The sequence below is a fragment of the Microtus pennsylvanicus genome, chromosome 22 (assembly GCF_037038515.1).
Source record: "Microtus pennsylvanicus isolate mMicPen1 chromosome 22, mMicPen1.hap1, whole genome shotgun sequence".
Lineage (NCBI taxonomy): Eukaryota > Metazoa > Chordata > Mammalia > Rodentia > Cricetidae > Microtus > Microtus pennsylvanicus.
Window position 1 is genome coordinate 26,730,392 of NC_134600.1, and position 21,659 is coordinate 26,752,050.

Below are 21,659 nucleotides of genomic sequence, written 5' to 3' on the forward strand. Positions count from 1 at the left end.
AATGAATAAACATGTTTTGGTTTGTTGTCAAGTTGTTTCCCAGAATACCTGTGCTCCAGAGTGCTTAATCCACAAACACATTCACTAGAATTATTCTTATTTCTGGATTCATATAGAAATACTTTTCATAATATTTTATTCCAGCCATATAAAATTTACATCTCAAACATTCATTAATTGAATTCATTCATACTTCCTAACATTGTTTTTGTGTTTAGAGGATTTTAAAACTTTTGGTCATTTGTATGGTTATCTGCTTTACCTGCAAAATCTGGTCTATGTAGATAGCACGTCTTTAGCTCTGCTGGTGTTGGTGTAGTTCTGGTTTTTGTTGAGTGTTGGGGAAGTTCTCCTCTGGTTGTTCCCCGTACAAGAGAAAACCAATGTACATTTCGTAAGCCTAGGCCGTCTGCTCCTTTAAGAGGAAACTACTAAACGAGAGTGACAAACGGTGCTACTGAGGGAGAGCTGTATTTGTAATTTAATCTAGTTACATGGATAAAAATGGGCTTTATTTTTATAAAGAAAATGTTTTAAATTCATGAGTCATGTGGTTAGTTGTTGACCAAGATTAATATAAGTTTGGTTCACATGAGTTCCTGATGGATTAAAGAATTAAAAAAAAAACATACAGAGGAAATAAAAGCAAAGTGATAACAGTACATTTATTTACCTGTAAGAGGAAGACAACGGGAAGGGGACGTTTATATATTTGAGTAAACGTATTTACAGTGCTGCAGATAATTTAGGTGCATTTATATTTCGCCTGTCAGGTGGGTTTCTCCAAGTAACCGAATGAGCAGGATAACTGAACATAATAACTCGTTAATTCCTAGGGTCAAAGATCCTTGGCATCCTCCTACACCTGCATGTCCTTGTTCACTGCTTCGTGGGGGCCGCACAAAACAGACCACCATCGCATTATTTCTGTACAGGAGAAATGTCTTCCCAGAAGCAAAAAGGGTTGCGCGTTAGAGGCTGCACATCTGTATGAAATAATATTAATATCAGCAGCAAGCACCACCGCAAACATCTACTGCAAGCCAGGCACCCTTCCAACAGCTTTGTGCATATCAACTTAATTAACCCGCGCGGCGACCCCCCCTCCTGGTGGGTGCCTTAACCATTTTCGTTTAAATAGAAGAGATACTGAGTCCAATCCTACGGACCTCAGGCCTCTGTCATCCGTGCCACTTCAGGCAAACCCTAATCATGTAGAAATTCATTTTGAGGTTGCCAGGCGTGGATCCTTTCAAGAGCTATTCTTAGGGTGTCCATAGGGTTCTAAAGAGGAGCGACACCTCGGGGTCCCTGGCCACCCTGACACCCTCAGTCATGTCGCGAGGCTCCTGCACGGTTGGCAGTGCCACCATTCTACGCGTGCTGGGCTGGGCCTCAGCCTTAGCTCGCGCCACCTGCTCCTGGCTCTCGCGTCCCCGCCCCGCGTCCCGCCCCCGCGCCGCACCCGCGTCCCACGGTCCCTCCCTCCCGCGTGACGGGAGCACGGGCGCAGGCTGCCCGCGCTGCGAGCGGCCGAGCTGTCAGCGGGAGGACCAGCTGAGGCTGAGCGGAGCCTGGCGGAGAGGAGCAGAAACCACCATCCTCGCCGCCTCCGGGAGCCGGAGCTGTGCAGCCTGATCGTCCGAGTCCACCCAGCGCCGCGATGCTGCTGCTCGCCCTGCGGCGGGTTCGGGGCAGAGGCTGGGGGCGACCGCCCGAGGGTCCCCGCTGCGCGCGCTCGCCGCCCTGGAGCCCCGCCTGGATTTGCTGCTGGGCGCTCGCCGCCTGCCAGGCAGCCTGGGCTGGGGACTCGCCCTCCTCGGGCCGCCCGCTTCCTGCGTGCCAGGAGGTGAGCAGCACCTGGTCCCCCGCCTGGAGTTTGCGGCGGGGTGCGGGGTGGGGCGGCCGCGCGGATCCGGGCTCAGAGTGGCCATCACCTTTTTCGGGCTTGGAGGACAGAGGCGTTCGGTTGTGTCCAGGGATGATGAAGTTGCTCGCCCGTGCTAGCTGGCTAGGAGCGGGTGTGCTGGTTTGCTGTCTTTCTGGTGGTGCCTTTTCTCTCCGCGCTGGTGTTTGGGGGTTTCTGAAAGGACTTTGCGGCGCCCCGGTTGGATAGCTAGGCTCAGGACCTGGGGTTGAGGGAGAAATTTCAGGAAAGGGAGGAGACTGGGGAAGCCCTGCCTTGTGGGATTTAGAAAACTATCGCTTTATAGCTTTTTAGAGCGCTAGATGCTGACCCTCCCTCTCCTGCTTTCTTGTTTTCTCTGTCTCCACAAATGCTTTTACCCAACTCCCTTGATCTCCGTTTCCACATAAGCATGCTGTGGTGTCCCTTGACGTTCTGGGGCAAGACATGGTTGTGAAGAAGGTACGAAAAAAAATTACTTAGGACAGAGAGGCAGGTTGGTGATGTAGAAAATCAGAATGGGCAAAGCAAATATGCTCCTTGGGGAGGTGTTTTACCTGGCCGAAACCGTGCAGCTGTGTACTTTACGGCTTGAAATCGCGGCTGATTTATAGCCAAAAAGGATAAATTCTGGGTGATTAGATTTCTTTTCTTCTGCTTTAGGAAAATGAGACTTAGTGTGCCAAAAATTTACAGAGGGTGTCACTGTAAGTTGCACTGGGTGTTTATCTTTCCCTTCCGCGCTCCAGAAAGTGCATCCTTTTAATGAAAATCAATGAGGGGAAGGAAGGAACATTTCTGACCCACTTTGAATGATCGTGTTGGAGAGGTGAGCCACACATGCCGTCTGAAGGAAGATTGCTCGGAATTGTGGCGATCGGTTCTTTATATTTATCCAGCAAAAAATAGGTTAGCCATCGGCTCCCTTCGAGAAGAAAGGGCCGATTTTGTTCCTTGTGCGTGTGGAACCACTTCTGAATTAGAGTATCGTCCTTCTAGACATCATCCATCATCCGTGGGTTTTTTCATCTTCCTCTCCCACAATACAAGTCCCAGGACAGCCTGAGATGGGGCGTGAGATGGAAAGCTAGCCTAGGACTCTGCAGCTGCATTGTGACTAGCGAATCAGGGCAAGGGCTCAGCTACCAGCTGGGCTCGATTTCAGAGGGCACTGGTGTTGGTTCAGTCTGTCTTCTGCCACTTGTCACTTGATCCCGATTTTTCGACGTCCACAACTGTTGTGTCGAGATAAACTTTCCCCTCCAGTTGCCTGGTCACAGCACATAGAACATGTTTATTTTCTGAAGTGAAGTTCTAAGTTCCTTGCTACGTCAATCCTTTGTAGTGAGGAACCCGCTTGAAGTGGAAAAGCCAAGGCCAATAGAAAAGATACCACAATCTTTATTTACATATTTACAAGGTTTCTAGCCCAGGCAGGGTTCAAATTCCTTATGTAAAAGTGATGGGCCTTGAGTTTCTGATCCTCTTGCCTCAAGTGCTGGGATCAAAGGTTAGGTCACCATACCCAGCTTATACAGTGATAGGGATCAAACCTAGGGCTTGCATGCTAGGTAAGAACTCTACCAAGTGATCCTGCATCCCGACTTCTAGACTATAACCATGCAGAACTGAGGCATGGGGATGATGGAACGTACAAGGGAGTGATGCTCATCCAATTCCAGCTTTTCATTGAATTGGCTTTAGAAACTGTATTTGAGTCATCCTTTTAGGTATCAATGTTGAATTTTTCTCTTTGAAAATGGAAATAGAAAAAAATATAAAGGAGGATGCTACTGAGGCAGCCTGCGGGTGTTTGTGGTTATGGAAGCAGCAATGCACAGACCTGCTGATATTCTTCCTGCAGACTGAAAGCTTGTGAGACTATGTGCTGTGGGTTAGAGGCTCCTCTGGAACTACAAGAGGCTTCCCAGGGGCACAATCTGATTGCCGATACCCAGACTAGCTGAGCTAATTTGTGCTCCTGATCACTGTTTCAGTCTACCATTGTTTTGAAGAGGAAAATGAGAAGTAAATGATCCTCAGGCATTGAGGGCAAGGACTTCTTGTTTTGGGAGTGTGAGGATTGTGGCAAGTTCCTCTGAGACAGATGTTGACTTATGGCCATAAGCAGAATAGAATAGCTATTCTCTGTCTATATGATTGTTTTAACTGCTGCGTCTTTTGGGTTTCACCTCTACATCACAGAGTGACCTGGTACTTGCCTCCTTAGTGCTGGGAGCCATGACGGCCTGGTCAGTGATAGTTTTTCTTAATGCTAACGGAGTTACGGAGTTGTTTCTGAACACAAGGACATCAGCACTGTGAGATGGAGAGAGACTGAGAAGAGCAAAGACGAGGACCTTTGAGGCTAAAGCACCTAAGCCGATGATAGCACAAGAGAAAGGGGCAACGGGAAAATCTGCAGGGTACTCTAAACCTCAGCATTTTTGTAGAATAAGCCATGTTTAATGATATCACAAAGACTGATTTTTTTTTCCTCTTTACTTGTAGAAGAAAAGACAGTGTAGGAAACTGATCTGGGAGGAAGCTGATGACGATTGCCCGAGATGAGACAAAGGATCTTCGAAGATTCAATTAGGCTGTGGGCTGAGGTTTTCACCTTAGATTTTGTGGCAAGGTAGACTGTGGACTGAGGTTCTGAGTGCAGTGCTGCCATTGGGTGATGGAGTGGAAAGGGGAAGTCAAATGATGGCTCTTGGAAGTTCAGCTGCTGATCAGATGAGCAGCGTGGAAGTACACCAACAAGAAGGGACATCTTGGGAGAGAGAAATAAGAGAACAAGTCTATGCACCCAGAGATGAAGGGCAAGGACAGGATGTGATGTCTTTAAATGGTATCCGGACGTAAGAGCGGTTTGCAAATATTTGGGGTCTTGTATGAGGGGAAAACTTCCTGGGGTTTTGTGCATTTGTTTTTCGCTGGCACACTGACTCTAATGAATGCCCTGTTTTATTATGAGGACGTGTAATATATCAAAGGAGAAATCTGTATCAGTGTGAGAGTTGTTGATGGTTAGATTAGTGGAGCTTGAGGCTACTATTTCAGGAAGCATTGTGAGGGAGACTTCAAAGGCTCAGACTCAAGCCTAGGCTTACACCTGTGAATTTAGTAAGATGTTTTTGACTAATTGACTAACTAGACTTATTAGGGCAGCCAGAGGAAAACGTATCCGGGCCAACAGATGATTCAGCATTGCAATGAGATATTAAAAAGAGCCTGTGAGAACAAAAAAGAACAGAACTAAGTGGATTATGTGTACATTATTTAAATTTAGTAACTGCAATCACGGGGTCCTTAGTTCATTGCTCTGAAATCTTGCACAGTATATCTGAAGTTTTAGTGAGTGATGATTTTTGGCCAACAGCTTTTACTCCATCAACATTGATTCAGTTTATACTAGTCTGCAGGCAAAATGTCGTGATAAATATAACAAAATAAATACAAAATTAAAACACAATATATATGAGGAAGGATGAGGCAGATATGCAAACAACCAATTATAATAAGGGATTTGATCCCACAAGAGAGGCAAATGGTACTAGAACCCACACGGACAGCTTGGGAAAAGAATTAACAAAGAAGCGAAGAGGGCTTGAAAGAGGAACAGGAATTTACCAAAAAAGATAAGAGTCAGAGTCAGACAGGACGGTGGCTCCTTTGGGGAAAAGGCGTTTCATGTGTAGAGCACAGATCAAAATGGCAGACACACAAAGCTGTATTGTGTCATGATTGGGTACAACTGGACTATAGTGAGCAGCAAGGAGCTTCCTGGGCAGTGGATCCGAGAGGTGCAGGAGTCTGGCCGCAAGGGGTCTGACGTCATGCTGAGAAGAAGGTGGTCTTCCCTGGATCGGCAGCCAGAAGCAAGAGAAGACTTTAAACATTTAGTTTGGCAGTAGGGTGGAGGCCAGATTGAGAAAAATGGGAAATGGAGAGAGGTGAGACCTTCTTGGAGGGGGTGGTGATTAATGTCCAGGGGAAGGGAGGCGGGGCATCAGCTAAGGGATGGCACTGGAAGTGGAAAAGAGATGCTGTTAGATTGGCAGTAAGTGGATGTGAGTGCTGAGCGATTGAGGGTTTCCAGCCTGATTAGGAGGAAGTGCCTCTAGCCCCAAGGTTAAGGAATGGGGGGAAGAGAAGGAACTTTTTTCTTTTTTTTTTAAAGAGTGACTGACTTACATAGAGCTGTTTAATTGTCAGCCAGGGACAAAGCTGCCGTGCTCAGGATCATGGTCTGGGCTAGTAGGGGGACCCGATATTCACGTGGATCAAAGGAGTGCTTGAAAGGGTAGGTACTAAGGGCTTTAACAACACTGGATGGAGCAGAAAAGTTCACAAAGGAGACGCAGAACAATGGCTAGAGTGGAGAATGGGGAGTTATGGGATTTTGGAGGAAGGGAGAAAAGACTCTGAAGAAGGAAGGGGTAGGTGCCTGGCCAGTGCCCTGCACAAGATGAGAGCTGACAAGAGGCTCTTCATTTGGCTGGTGCTCTTCATGTTGCTGGCGCTCTGTGCCCGAGCGGTTCTACCAGGATCAGCCAGGATGAGTTGTTCTCAACTCGCAGACGAGGAAGGGGATAGAGGATAGAATACCCGTAAAGCCGTCCCAGATGGGGAAGCGATCGATATGACTACATACGGGGAGACTCTGACCATGAGCTACGGGGCAGTCACTCTCACTGGAGGAGCTAGAGCTCCACCTCTGTTTCCACGCAGATGCCGTCCTTCCTCTTGCTTGTTGGGCCTGCGGGAGGTGAATTTTCCATCCAAGTTCTCACGCTCAGTTCCCTTTCCCATGCTTTAGGCAAATGTGAGCAAGTATTCACACCATCAATATTTACAATGTAAAGCCAGGAGTTGATAGATCTGTGAAATGTCATATTTTAGCACAAGGGAAGAAAATAGCAGCCCGCAGTGCAGACAGCGGCACACTTGGCTTGCAACGCTTTTTGCAGCAGTGTTGGCGATTCTTGCTTTGGACTATCGTGATCTCCTCAAGTTCTGGTTGTCCTTTATTTTTTTTCCGTGGAAGAAACCACAGATACTTCTTTCTTTACTGAATTTCTTAACATATTCTAATAGTTCACTTTCAATATATATGTATTATATGCACACATTTATAATACTTAGGTACCAAGCAATTGTGATAAAATGTTGAAAAACACATGGCCTCTTCTCACACCGAGCTTTATAATCTTGTGGGTTAAATCCCAAACAAACCCACACATCGCATAATTATGGTTGCTATAAATGGTGTGATGGGAAATACCACGTATAGTGAGAATGCATAGCCACCTGCGTGCGATAGCATTTTGTCACCGTGACAAAAATACATGAGAGGAACAGCTTAGAAGAACAGGTTTATTTTGGCTCATGGTTTCAGGCTGTAGTCATCTCGCTCTATTCCTTTGGGCCTGAAGCAAGACCAAGAAAAATGAGGGTGTGGAAGGGCATGGCAGAGGACGCTTCTGACTTCATGCCAGGGATGGAGGCAAAAAGGGACAAAGAAAGAGAGAGGGAGGGACGGAAGGGTTTAGAGACAAGATACACTGTTCATCCATTCCTCCAAGTAGGCCCCAACTCTTGCTAGCCCATTTAGCTATGAAGTCATGAATAGAGAACTCTATCAATGAATAGCTCCCTTAAGATCCAGTCAGCTCTCAATACCTCCTCTAGCTGGGGAACAAACCTTCACACATCCAAACCATAGCATTACCCCAGTGAGGGGCGAGAGGCAAGCTACTATAATAGAAGTTTGCTGGCTGAAGGTCCTGGGTGGTGGTGGTAGAGCATCTCAGGCACGTGACCCTTCCTGTCCTAGACCTCCGTTGACTCTGCCTGTACCACAAAAGACAATGGACCTTTTCTCTCTTCTGCGGTCCAGCTGCAGCATCTTCTCTTTCTGGCAGCTATATGTTTGCCCATGAGTATTGTATGCAGGAAGCTGCCAGTATAGATGAGTGACTCTGTGTTTTATCCAAGGAGCAAGAAGGAGCTAGAATCCTTCCAGAGCTCAGTGTGATAAGCGTGTGCTCTGCCATGTGTGGAGGAAGGGATGCCTTCTCCCAAATCATGTGCTCAGAAGGGGCCCGTATTTTTTTTAAAATCACATGAGGATAGCATACACTTTATCAAAGTTTGAGCACACATTTTCCCCCACGTACATAGTATGCTCACTGAGGAAAGGAATTACATAATCTTACTCCGCAAACAATGATTGAGGGCATCTTTTGTTGAAAGCACTTTTGGGATTATAAAAATAAGAAAGACATAGATCTTCTTTGGAAGCACTAATCACTGCCTTCAAAAGAGAGTAAGTAGTTAGCTTTGCTTTTTCAATTATATGCAGAAAATGATTTTTATGGTGCAATTAGTCATAATTGACATCTCCTTTCAGTAGTACCCGATTTAAGACAGAAATAAACACCCAGCGATGGTGATATGCTGGCCTTCAGTTTGAAATTCTGGGGCAGAAGATCCTATTTATTATTTGCGGTCAAAGCTTTGTTACTAAAGACCTGTTTCTTCCCTTTAGGTCAGTGGTCCTCAGAGTGATGGTAGAACCAGCAACACCTAGCATTGTCTCAGAACTCGTTAGATACACAGTATCTTGGGTCCTGGCCCTATTCACAGCCTACTAAATCAGAAGCTCTGAGGAAGAGGCCCAGCACGCTTCCCTTTGGTAGTTAGGGTGCACTCTCTATATAAGGCCCACTGCTTTTAAAATAAAACAAAAAGTAAGGTTTTTGGTCTAAAAATATGGGGACAATTTTTATTCCAAAAGCCCTTGAACTTTCACCCCAGTGACTTCCTGCTTCAGCAGAACATCCTAGAAAGCCACCCACCACATTGAATGGGCCATGCGATCCTCCCATTCTTGGGAAGCACCTCAGCAAATGCTGCTCAGTTACTGTCTCGACACCAAGACCTGTGTGCACGCTGGTGATGAGGCAGGATACAGAGGATGTGGCCAGCACTTTCTAGACGTTCACTCCGAAAGAAGAAACAAATATGGAAATCATTAAGTACTACACCGAAGACTGGCATTAGCCTACAAACAGCTGTAATATTTAAGGCAAGCGATGGTCAGCCTTCTTGGTTGATGTTTTCCATCTTTGCTACCTATTGGGTGAGACGTGTTCTGTAGCTGTAATTATCTTCTGGAATAGTCAAAATAAGTAGGAAACTGTTGGAAATGTGTACCCTGCTCCTGGTGTATGTCTGGTTTAGGATCAGAGCTATCACCACCTGGGGCTTCTGGTGGTGGAGACACCACCCTATGTCTCCCTTCCCATCATGATTTCATACTGCAGTCAACAAAGAATATTCAAACGTAAATTAGTTTTTTTAAATAAAATATGAATTTATTTGACATTCAGAAAATTTAAGATGAAGAATTGCTACAGTTCCCAGGTGAAAACTTTCATGTAAGTATCAATATTGATTTATTTCTAAAATGTTATCATCTTTATTAGAAATATCCCCAAGGGAAATGTACTTTTAATACTGTGAAATTGCAAGTACCAGAAAATATCGGATTAAAAATGTAATTTACTAGACAGTCACTCATGCCATTGACATTTGAAATAAAATAATCCTGAAAAAATCAATGTTCTGCTTTTCTTTGGTGGGAAAGCATAGAGGTTGGCTTGCTGGTTCTTAAGTCTTTTAAGAAACTTGCTAGGAAAGATCAACCAACTACCTATGCGATAGTTTTAGTTATATTTTTCCAAACCTTTTTTTATCCACTCTTTGATCAAAATATCAAATCTTTTATTAAACATCAAAGAAAAACCCCATATGTTACACAAAACGTTACTTTTCTATATTAAACCCTTTTAAGGCTTTATTAAATACCAAAGCGGTGATGCTGGTGTGTACGTCTGTGTGTGTCAGCTGCCCGTCAGGATTCTTGAGGAAATCGTCTTGAAGGAAGAAAGATTTATCTTGACTGACGACGTCAGGGCGTTTGGTCCATGGGCAATTGGTTCTATCGCTTATAAGCTTGTAGTGAGGGCCTCGAAGAAAGTGATAATTTCGTCTCTTGGACTTCTTGTCTTGTCTATTTTGCACTGTTGTAACAAAATATCCCGGTCTACGTAGTTTCCTAACAAACAGGTATTTGTTTGGCTGGCAGTTCTGGAAGCTAAGAAGAAGATTAAAAGGGCTGGCTATCCAGCGAGAGCCTTGCTGCAGAATGTGGCGAATGTGGCTGTAAGAGGAGGACACTCTAATTTGTCTTTTACAATGAACTCACTTTTGTAACAACGGCATAAATACGTGCATAGAACGATACCCTCTTGACTCCTTCCCTTCCTATCTTCAGATATCGCCACATTAGGGACTAAGTTTTCAACATATCAACTCTGAGGACTCCATTTGCACAGTGGCACACTCTAGGTTCCCTTTTGAAGAGCATTCTTCCTCAGGGTTTACGCAGAATTCCCTCTGCCTAGAACCTCCTGTTAGACAAGTGCTTGGGTTTCTCCCTGTGTCCTTCATGCATAGCAATCATCTTCCCAGGCTCTCCCTGGGGAGGTGTATAAAGTTACAACTCCCCTTTTATTTCTAGGTTATGCTTTTGATTTTCTCACTTTCATTTTTGGCATCCATAATATCATATATTGTAATCATTTGCTCATATGACTCTTCCCTCCCCCACTGCATATTAAGCCCTGTAGGTGATGTGTACTATGTGTATGAATATTTTATTGTATTCCTAGCACTTTAGACAGGGTCTGGCATATATTAGGTGCTCGGTAAATTCCGGTTGAACAAATAAGCAAATTTAATTTGAAGCAAGTAGGTTATTTTTTAATTGTTTGTAGTATAAAAACTTTATAATAACGATGTAAAGCTATCTAAGTTTCTACTGACCAAGGGTGGATGATTTACAGTGGAAGTCTTAGACCAGAGTTCTGTTTTTACTAATTTAATGGTAGAAAATAAGAAAATATCTCAATGGCGTAATTTTTGTTTATTTAGTCATTACCAACAGCAATATTTCTCATGTCACTTAAATATTTATATTTTGCCTTTTGTAGAATTTCTGTTTTATTGTTTTTTTTCTGATGGATTTATATAATAAGTAAAAAATATGTGTTTCCCTAGATTTTGGGCATGTCAAGATATTTTGAGACATATAACTCTCAGAGAAAGAAAAGAAATTGTCTAGCCTATAAAATATATGTTATTATTTCCCTTAATGTTTTAGGTAGGAATACATTTTTATTTCTAAAAAAATGAATGGAGCATAATGTCTTGTTACATTCCCACAATATAAAGCATTTTTTTGTTGTTTTTTTTTTTTTTGTTGTTGTTTTTGTTTTTCAAGACAGGGTTTCTCTGTAGCTTTAAAGCCTGTCCAGGAACTTGCTATTTAAGACCAGGCTGGCCTTGAGCTCACAAGAGATTCACCTGCCTCTGCCTCCTGAATGCTGGGATTAAATTTGTGCCATCACTGCCTGGCTGTAAAGTCTTATACATGTATGGCTCAGAAAACACTGAAGCAACTGCAAAGCGACTGAAAACATTTTGGGTTTGCGTTGGCAGTTAGTATCTTGACATTTTAAGTCAGTAGTTTTGTCTGGTTACTTCTTTCACAATTGTCGTCCGTGTGTTTATTCCCCTAGTAAATGAGTCATGCAAACGTTCCTCCCATGGGAAGACGCACGAGGTTCTGATGACAGGGCAGGTGGGTCCAATGCTTTGGTAGAGCCATGCACAGGGCTGAGTAGAAGCGGCAGGAAGGGTCAGCTAAGCGAGGTGGAGGAGCAGGTGATGTTCGCCTGAAATTCGGAAGTACTGTACTAGATGCATGTAGGCTATCACTGGCAAAGAAAATAGCGTGCCGTATATAATGGTAAGTTATGAACGAGTGCTAATGATCACCATGAAGAGTGCATGGGTCAGAATGGCGGGAGATGCTTAGGCCCAGAGACAGTAAGTAGTGTAAGATAAAAGGGGGGTTACGCTGAAGCTTGGAAGACCATTTAGGAGACTGCTGCCTCTATGATAAGAAAAATATCAGGCAAACACTAGCAGAGTGACAAATGACAGGAGGGGAGGAGAAGACAGGGAGGGAGGAGATAGATATACCACCTGTGCAGAAGATTCCACTTCCAGGTGAGTATCAGCTTGGTTCCTGCATGTTCTGTGACTCAAGTGTATGGCATTTTCAGCAATGGCGTCTTACAGTCAGTATAAGTAAAGCTTTGGCAGTAGCCTGTAATGTTTGAGGATCTATGGGGACTTAGTTGCCAATGACTCCAGAGGAGGTAACTTATTCCTAACACCACATTATGGGGCAAATCTATCCCAATTTGTCTGTCTGTCTATCTATCTATCTGTCTGTCTATCTGTCTATCTATCTATCTATCTATCTATCTATCTATCTATCTATCTATCTATCTATCTATTGTGTGTGTATGTGTTTATGTGTGTATGTATACATTTTAGGAAACTTCTACAGTAGTAAGTTTTCATATTTTTTTTAGAACGCCTTCTTGTTGCTTGTTTGTTCTTGAGAAGGGTCTCTCTCTGTAGTCTTGGAGTTCATTGGATACAAATTCATAGTAGTTGAGACTGTTTTCACAAGGCTTGTACAAGACTCAGGCCAGACAAAATTTCAGCTTCGAAAAAGGAGGTGGGCACAAAGTCCCACCCTTAGCTAACTACATATTGGCATTTGATCTGTTAGAAGAGGGAGAGTCAGATTTATTTTAGGGGTATGGCCCTTCCAGGGAATGCCATACATCTATAACTATAAAGGTAGCATAAACTGAGCTTGATGGGTTAAAGAAAAAGGACTTAAAATTGGGTGAGTAGGGAAGGGGAGGATGGGTCTGGGAGGAGTCAGGGGAGGGAATTAATATGTTGTACAACATTCTCAAAGAACTAATAAAATTGGGAGAAAAGAAAAGTTCCCATTTTTAGGAATCCATGGCTAGATATGTCCTTTTATAAAGAACTTGCTTTCGTGCTAATGGCACGAGTCCTTTATTAGAATAGAACCCTCATGACCTGAACACCTTCCAAGTTTTGCTCTAGGTAGATGCCAGTGCTGCCTTTTACTGAGACTGACCAGTAAGGTGAGAAAGGAGGAGGAAGAAGCTGGGGAGGAGTAGGATGAGTTCAGCTTTGCACATCCTGTATTTGAAGTGCCCAGGAGGTGTCCAAATGGTTCTCCTGCAATCTGGTTCATATAGGGCAATCCTGCTGATAGAGTGGAGCTAGGAGCTTTGAGCACATGAGCCACTGTGTCATTGGTGTTGATGAGATCACCCCGGCTCTGAGCACACAGCAAGAATAGCAAATGTAGTGTGCTTAGGGAAATGTTAGCACTTCAAGAGCAAGCAGAAGGAGAAGGCAAAGTCAACAGAGAACTAGCTTAGCAGCTAGCTGGAGGTTGATGGGGGGAAGACTCTACTGGCTCTGGATATGATGAAGAGACAGTGCTTCTCCATATGCAGCAAGGCATTTGTGTTGTTCTATCATTATGGACATGATTCAGAAGTGCATGATGGGTGGTGGGATGCTAAACAGGTGTTCCTGATTAGTCAAATATATTCCAAAGTTATAATGTTAAAAATTTACGCCAAGTTGGATGAAGTTGTCCAGTATAGTATTAAATCCCTGACCTATTACTATTTACTATTTCTGCTTTAACTAATACTTTGGTTTCAAGGAGGTATAACCAAATATTATAAAATTAAAAGCTGGGAAGGATGCCTAGAGAGTAGAAAGCAGAAAGGAGACTCAGAATATTTTTTGAAAAGCTAGAATAATGAGTAAACAAACAGCATTGAAATGTAGACTATTTTTTCTGGTCTTGAAAATTACATGTTTAAGCATAGGATTGGTGAAATCTTTCCTTTTCTTTCATTTTTAATTGTTTTAAAGACAGGGTGTAACATTGCTGGCTGTGAAGGCATGTGCCATCACACTCAGCAGAGAATTGGTGAACTCTTAAGATTACTTTTGTGGCCATATCTGTCACCTGGCAATGACTGATCAGATCAGCCTTGGGGTCTATGTGTGAACAGAATGCATGATACATGAAGGCAAGCATTTAATTTAGGTCACCAGTCCAACACACAGGCAATACTTAGAGAGGGCCAAAGTTGTAGATGTATTGGTTTGATGTATAAATTAGGAAAGTCAATTATTTGGAAAGTTTACCTTATCAAGACTATGCAAAGAAATTGAGGGTGGTAAACTTAAAACTTCAAACACATAAAATGTAGTCATTTAACAGACATTAGACAACTTGTCTTGGTAAATAGCAGGAGATTGCAGACCTGAGTTCATCCAGTAGGTGTTTTATGTTCATAGGAGCTGCTATTTTGTACTCTGAGACTTGGCAGGGCTCATGCTTTGACCGGAACACCGGCTTGGGGTGTAACTATGGGAACCGTGAGTTCTGGTGTACTGAACTGTCTATGTAACCACAGACTCAAAGAACACTTCACCAAGGGCTGTAGTCACACCCCTTAAAACAGGAAAGAAAGCAAATGTTTGTTTTTAGTACTTTGGTTTAGAATAGTGGCTTTTCTTATCTGTTGTGCTAAGCAATTAATTCTAATATTCCTAAAATAGAGCAAGGTCCTTGTTTATCACCCTAAAGCTGAGAGCAAAAAGAATTGACCATTTGAAATGGAAGCTTAATGCAGACTTGATTGGATGATTCATGTGCAAATCAATAATACATACTAGGCAGTAACTTGAATCAGAATAATAACTGATGGTTTAATACCACTGAGCCAGGTGCACTAAGGGCGTACTTATTTATCTTAAGACCAGGTAAGTTATTAATACTGTTTACTCCAAGTTTCTGACATTTATTACTTTTAGAAATTGGTAACAATAAATGCATACTATAGAAAAATGAAACAATAAAATACCCAAAGTTCCACCAAATAAACACACCATTCTTAATATCTTAGCATTATAATAAGAACAATAAAAAAGAAGAACAAAACTTAGCTAAAAATTTGAGGTGCATTTTATGTGTTAATGCCTCTAAATTCTGATGCCCTCAGCCTTTACCTGCTCCAGTATGCGTGAGCTACTCTCATGACCAGGCTACGCTTCCAGCCTGTGCTCTTACCTGTCAGGATAAGGCGTGTCTATTATATGTCAAAATATCTTCTGCATACATTTTCTTATGAAAATTTGTTTACAAAACTCACTGTGTAGCTGAGGCATACCTTGAACCCCCAATCCTCCTGCCTCTGTCTCTCAAATGTAGACATGTGGCACCATGCCAACCCCTTACTTTTTTGTGCTATGTATTTTTTTCTGTACCAAGAGTTCATATAGAATTTTAGTACATACTTCTTTTGATTTTTTAAAAACTGTTTACTTACAAACTTTGATTCAGCAAAAATTCCCACTTCCTCCCCTCCTCCCACTTACCTCCCTCCCGCCCGCCCTCCCCCACCCTCTCCAGTCCTAAGAGAGGGCAGGGTACCCTGCCCTGTGGGAATCCAAGGCCCTCCCCCCTCCATCTAGGCTTAGGAAGGTGTGCATCCAAAGAGAATAGGATCCCAAACAGCCAGTATATACAGTAGAGACAAATCCCAGTGCCATTATCATTGGCCCCTCAGTCTGCCCTAAATGTCAACCACATTCAGAGGGTCCAGTTTGATCCCATGCTCATTGATTCCCAGTCCAGCTGGAGTTGGTGAGCTCCCATTAGCTCAGGCACACTGTCTCAGTGGGTGAACCAACCTCTCATGGTCCTGACTTCCTTGCTTATCTTCTCCCTCCTTTGGCTCTTCAACTGGACCTTGGGAGCTCAGTCCAGTGCTCCGATGTGGGTCTCTTGTCTATCTCCATCTATCGCCAGACGAAGGTTCTATGGTGATATTCAAGATAGTCATCAGTCTGACTACAAGACAAGGTCAGTTCAGGCACCTCTCCTCCACTGCCCAGGGTCCTAGCTGGGGTCATCCCCATGGACACCTAGGAACCCCTCCAGAGCCAAGCCTCTTGCCAACTCCAAAATGGCTCCCTCAATTAAGATATCTCCTTCCCTACTCCCATATCCGTCCTTCCTCCATCTCAACCACCCCACTCCCCCAAGCTCTCCCCAACCCTCTCCTTCTCCCCTCTCTCTCCCCCTCTCATTCTTTTATATTCTACTTGATTTCATTCAAAGGTTTATCAGCTATTCTCACTCATTTATTCTTTCAGTTCCAACTCAGAATAAATTTAAAAGGGTTCACAATTTCTTCTGTTAAATCTCTTAGTTTACTTAGGAAATTGACATCTTTATAATATTATCTTTATATTTAAAGACCTTGTTTGTTCAACTTTTACTGAAGCATTCTGCATTAATTCCTACTTTATTTGATTGTTTTTCTCTACAATTTTACTTTCAATTGATTTTCCCCTGATAGGTTGAAAAGCCGTTTGTTTTTAGAAATTAATCATCTGCTCTCTTATGTAAATTCTAATATTTTGTCAGAAAAGCCGAGTCTTTTGGTAGTCAGAACCACTTGTTGAGCGTAAGCTGGGATGCGTTGCTTCTATTAGCCACGGTCCTTACAGCAATCCACATCTGCTTTTAGGACAATGGAGCTCAAGGACAATAACAACTTCCATGAGATGACAAAGCTGCTTGGCCAGAAAGCGGGGGCATGTTTGTCTCCAAAGTCTGCACTTTCTTGTGACCCCCATCGCCTGCCCCTGTGCCTAAGTAGAACTGATCTGTGTTCATAGATTAGCATGGTCGATTCTTAGAGTTTTGTACTTACCATTCCTTGCCTGATACTCAGTCATCTCTAGATTATTCCTCTTCTTCAGGGGTGATCTTTTCTTCAGGTGTCTCAGAAATCTCTCATCCCTAGGGCAGATCTTTCCAAGGAGATGCTTCAATGGTGAGGCCTCCATGTCCTGTTGTGTTGCCCGTAACAATGAGTGTAGGTGCCCGTTGACCCTCCTTGAGGGTGGCATGTCTGTGCTTAGTCCTTCTTTCTCAGGTGATGCTGACGGACCAAGGAGCTGTCATTCAAACTTAATAGATTCTTGACTGGGAGAGTTTGTTTTGGGGAAGCGAGGCTGTTTGTGGTTCATCTATGGTAAGCATCACATCAAAGTGCTGACTCCAGAGCAGTTTCTGCTGTTGCTCTGAGAATGCAAGGTTCACGAAACAGAGGTAGCAGTGCATGAGGCATCATCAGGCTATGCTGTCTGAAATCAGAAGCTAAAACTGAAAGTGGAAGCTGAAAAACATAATAAAGAAAATCTGAATAAAATTATTGATGGTTCATAAGTCTGCTTATGGGATAATGGGGTAATGTCCGTGTCTTCCCCAGTGCAAGTGGGAATGGTAGCTCTCATACCACTCATTTAGAGGCTATAATGAAGACGTTCTTTAGGTTCTGGTAATTGACACACACTCTGGATGACAAGAGCAGACTGTGTTCAGTTGAAAGGACAATTACATGTATACGGTATTAATTAAAATTATATTACTATATCTGCTATGAGATCATTAGGTTTGTCTGTATTTTAGCTGTATTTTCTCTTTTGGTTATAAGTATAGGAATTTGGCTGACTAATATCTTTATATTTTTATCTAACTACTTATCTTCCTACAACCATCATGCATATCCTCTCTGAATGATTATATCTATATTTTCTTTCAGTTTTCTGTAGATTGACATAACACATACTTCTTAAATGATCCTTAGATCCAAGCGTCTCTGTCAAGTTCTAACTGCTCACTGACTAATGAAGGTAATCATGAAAAAAGACAACTGTTTTCTTTTAGGAGAAAAGAAAAAAGCAAGTATCAGTATGAAGTATGTTCTAAAGCAGTAAATGCCGGCATGATTACACATCAGAGATGTGTACCAGTAAGTTATTCTCACTTTAGGAACCTCTGGGGATAGGGCTCAGGAGCTGGGTCCTGGTTTGCAGGCATGGTTAAGAATCAGTTGCCAAAGTCTAGCAAGGTGACCCAGCAAGTAAAGGTGTCTGCCATCAAGCGTGACAACCTGACTTCCATCCTGGCACACTCGCATGGTGGAAGGAGAGGACAGAGTCCAGCAAGTTGTCCTCTGGTCTCAAAAGGGGGACATTAGTTTCTGTGTGTGTGTGCGCGCGAGAACCATACCCCTCCCCCCATAATGAATCACTTATCTCATGTCTATTTCAAAGTGTCATTCATTTAATACCGACTCTCTGCCAGGCCATATGGTGTTCTTTCATTCTTTCAACAAATATTTATTCAACCCTCTTTTGTGTTTGTCCCTGGCCTGCATACTAGGGCTATACCAGAGAACAGAAATGGAGAGAACTCTGTTCTAATGGAGTTTTTGGGTTGGGAAACTGAACTGGGGATTGTGCTGATATGTGGGAGGAGGTGCTGGGGTCAGGAAGGAAAATAGGGCATAAGAAGACGGGGAAGTCTGAGCAATCAGAGGAGGGCTCTCCGTGCTGTGGGGCCTCAGCAGAGCCTGAGAGAAGGGAGGAATCAAGGCATGCAGACGTCTACGGAAGGACCAAGAGCAAAGGTCCCTGGGTGAACACACACGTGACTTACTCTAAGAAGAGTGACTCGCCAAGCTTGAGTGGTATGAGCAGGGAGCACATGGCAAGAGGTGAGAACACACATTGGGTGGATGGAGTGAGGCAGATTGCGCTGTGCCTTGGGCATGGTAACCTTCTGCCCTTTTATTCAGAACGAAATGAAAGCCATGGAAGGCTTTGGCTGCAGAAGCTCCATGTCAAAAAGACCATTCTAGCTGATGTGCACTGGTAGAGGTCTGGATGAGAACGGACTAGGTGGAGATAGACTTTTGTATCAGTGTGTGTGTGTGTGTGTGTGTGTGTGTGGCTAGCTTAAAGGGGAGGCGAGAAGTCCAAAGCCACGGCCTCTGCAGGGACTGTTCTTCTGAGGGCTGGAAGAAGAATTAATCCAGACCCCCTCTTCAGCTGTAGATGACCCCCTTCACCCTGTAGCTCTTCATATCTGTTTCCTTCAATACCTGTCTCTTTGACCGCAGTATAGCGGACTGAAGCTCAACCTGATAACCTCACTTTAGCTTACCTATGCTGGAGGAAGTCTTACAGCTGGTGGTTACCCGCCTACTGGGGCGTGACCTCTTATACTTTATATGCTGATGCAAAACCAGCGTCCCCCCCTTCTTCCCTGGCTGCTCTTTTCGGATTGCTGGATTTGATCTCTATTCTCCATTTAAGCAGAGAATTCTGATTTGTGAGTTTACCCCTAAATAAGTAACCATCTATTTCTCTATTCTGAGCTAGTGTGGGATTTCTTTTTAGCGTCCATTCTACATACCTAGATCTCTCTAGTCCCCATCTTCACATAAAGTCACATCCTGAGGCACTGGGTGTTAGGACTCCAGCACAGGAATTCAAGAGGACATGATTCAACTCAGAATACCCTTCTTCTCCCGGAAGCTGTTTCTGAAGCTTGATTCCAATAGGATTTTCAAGCTTTCTGTTGAATGATATTTAGACAGAATTACTGGATATTTAGTCCAGTCTTCTATTTTAGATTTTAAAAATAGATTTAAAAAAATTTTTAAGTTTTGCTTTTATTGTGTGAATGTTTTGCTTGCATATATATATATATATATATATATATGTATATGTATATGTATATTTGCTTGGAGCCTGTTTACATCAGAAGAGGGCACCAGAACATGCAGAAATGGAGGTACTGATGGTTGTGAGCCAACATTTGTGTGCTGGGAATGGAACCAGGGTCTTTGCAAGAGTAATGTGTATGTGTTCTTAACGCCGAACCATCTCTCTAGGCCTTATTTTGGATGTTTTGAAGGAGGAGATGGGTTTCCTGACAAAAAATAAATACTTGCAGGATTTAAAAAGAAATTTGTCTCTGAAAAGAAACATGAAATGAATTAGAGAGGTGTTTTAATACTACGAGGAGGAAGTCGAATTTTTTGGATCTCTCTCTCTCTCTCTCTCTCTCTCTCTCTCTCTCTCTCTCTCTTTCTCTCTCTTTCTGTCTCTCTGGTTTTTCAAGACAGAGTTTCTCTGTAGCTTTGGAGCCTGTCCTGGAACTAGCTCTTGTAGATCAGTATGGCCTCAAACTCACAGAAATCTGCCTGCCTCTGCTCCCTAGTACTGGAATTAAAGGCATGCACCACCACCGCCCGGCTTGGACTTCTCTTTTAATCTTGTGTTTAAAATAGAGTGAGCAAACTGGTAGATGGAAACTTTATCTTTTTTGGAAAGAAAATGAGGTAAACCAAAATGCCTTCTCTGGAAAGCTCTTGATTTGAATGATTTACGTGCCTTTTCTTTTTTTAAATCAGTATGGCAGCATAGTCCAGTTTCATCTGACATGAAAGTAAATCACTCTAATTATGGAAACAAATTATGCTTGTTATATGAATTTCTTGTCATTATAGAAATTACCTCATCTTTCTCTCCAGGTGTGGAGTCCACAGAGAACTTCCCCCTTGGTTTCTGGCTCGCTGGCTCTCTGGGAGGAGTAACTTCTTTCTCTAGAGTACTGGTTCTAGTTGGAACATCGGCTTTTAGCTCTCATCCTCCCAGCACAACCTGTGATTGTAACACTTGTGACTAATGATTATAGGTGCCAGTGCACAGACCCATGGCCGGCAATCTCTGTAGTGCAACGTGGGAGAATGCATCTTGAGTTAGGGAGCGTCTTCAAAATTTTATGCACATATTATTTCCGTATAATCTTAAGGCTGAGTATAATACCTAAAATGAACATAATATTTGTGGTTAAGAATAGATATAAAATAGGTTCCTCACCAAATGGCTTTTTAATTACTTCCTGACTTTGAATTGTAATCTACGCTAGTCATGGAATACATTTCTTGGGAGAGACATTTTTTATTAACTTTGTAAACTTGGTTTAAATCACTAAAATTTTTATGACTTTATTTAAATAGGCAGAAAATGACTGAGGAGACCAAATGCTTAGCAACAAACATTATCAGTGGCCACTCCACAAATAACATTGGAGCTTGTTCAGAACCCAACTATGAAAGCAAATAATTGCTAATGGAACTTTGGTCCTGGCACCACAGCCTACCTCATCAGGGACCACCATGCAGCGACACTGGAATCTGATCTCTGCATCTAGCGTCTTCTGGGTGTCACATTCAGAGACCCTGGACAGGCAGCCTTCCCTTAGCGCTTTCCCAGCGAGTGTGCCAAGGGAAACAGAAAGAACAGATGGAAGCAGAGACATGCGTGGGTCTGGACTTTGTGTTTTAATAGACTGCTTTATTCAAGCAGATACTACAGGAGAACATGTTTGTTTAAGAGTTGTGTGGATTTGTACCAGCTGCTATTTCCCCTTTCCTGTCCTAGCCTGCCATAAATGAGCACCTTTATTTCTAGACACTTTCACAGAAAATTCCAGTTAAAAAGTTGTGGGTTTTTTTTTTGCCATGAATTAGAAGCTCAATCACACACACACACACACACACACACACACACACACACACACACACACTCTATTTCTAACATGATGAGGATTTTTGAACAAGTTGTACTCAGAATTGATTTTGTTTGAAATGAACAATTTTTAATTTGGAAGACTTAATTGCGGAATTGCTCTACTGGAGTCATAATGGTTCTTAAGTATAGTCTGCAGAATTGGGATTGATTTGTAGCGGCTTAAAAACACAGTCAAATTTTAGTTATTCTGAGGGAAAATTTTATTTTTTTCACAAGATTCTGTAGAAACTAAATG

The 21,659-nt window shown here is 42.9% G+C and overlaps 1 protein-coding gene across 2 annotated transcripts in view; it reads left to right on the top strand.

The window, feature by feature from the left end:
- Window positions 1–1,517: 1,517 nt before the first annotated feature.
- Elapor2 (endosome-lysosome associated apoptosis and autophagy regulator family member 2) overlaps window positions 1,518–21,659 on the top strand; it is a 158,139-nt gene continuing 137,997 nt past the window's right edge. Inside the window, exon 1 of one of the 2 annotated variants that reach the window (XM_075956360.1) lies at window positions 1,518–1,849. In XM_075956360.1, coding sequence (XP_075812475.1) covers window positions 1,664–1,849 — 186 coding nt within the window. In that variant the 5' untranslated portion in view covers window positions 1,518–1,663. The remainder of the gene's footprint in view (window positions 1,850–21,659) is intronic. The other variant, XM_075956361.1, reaches the window with a different exon arrangement.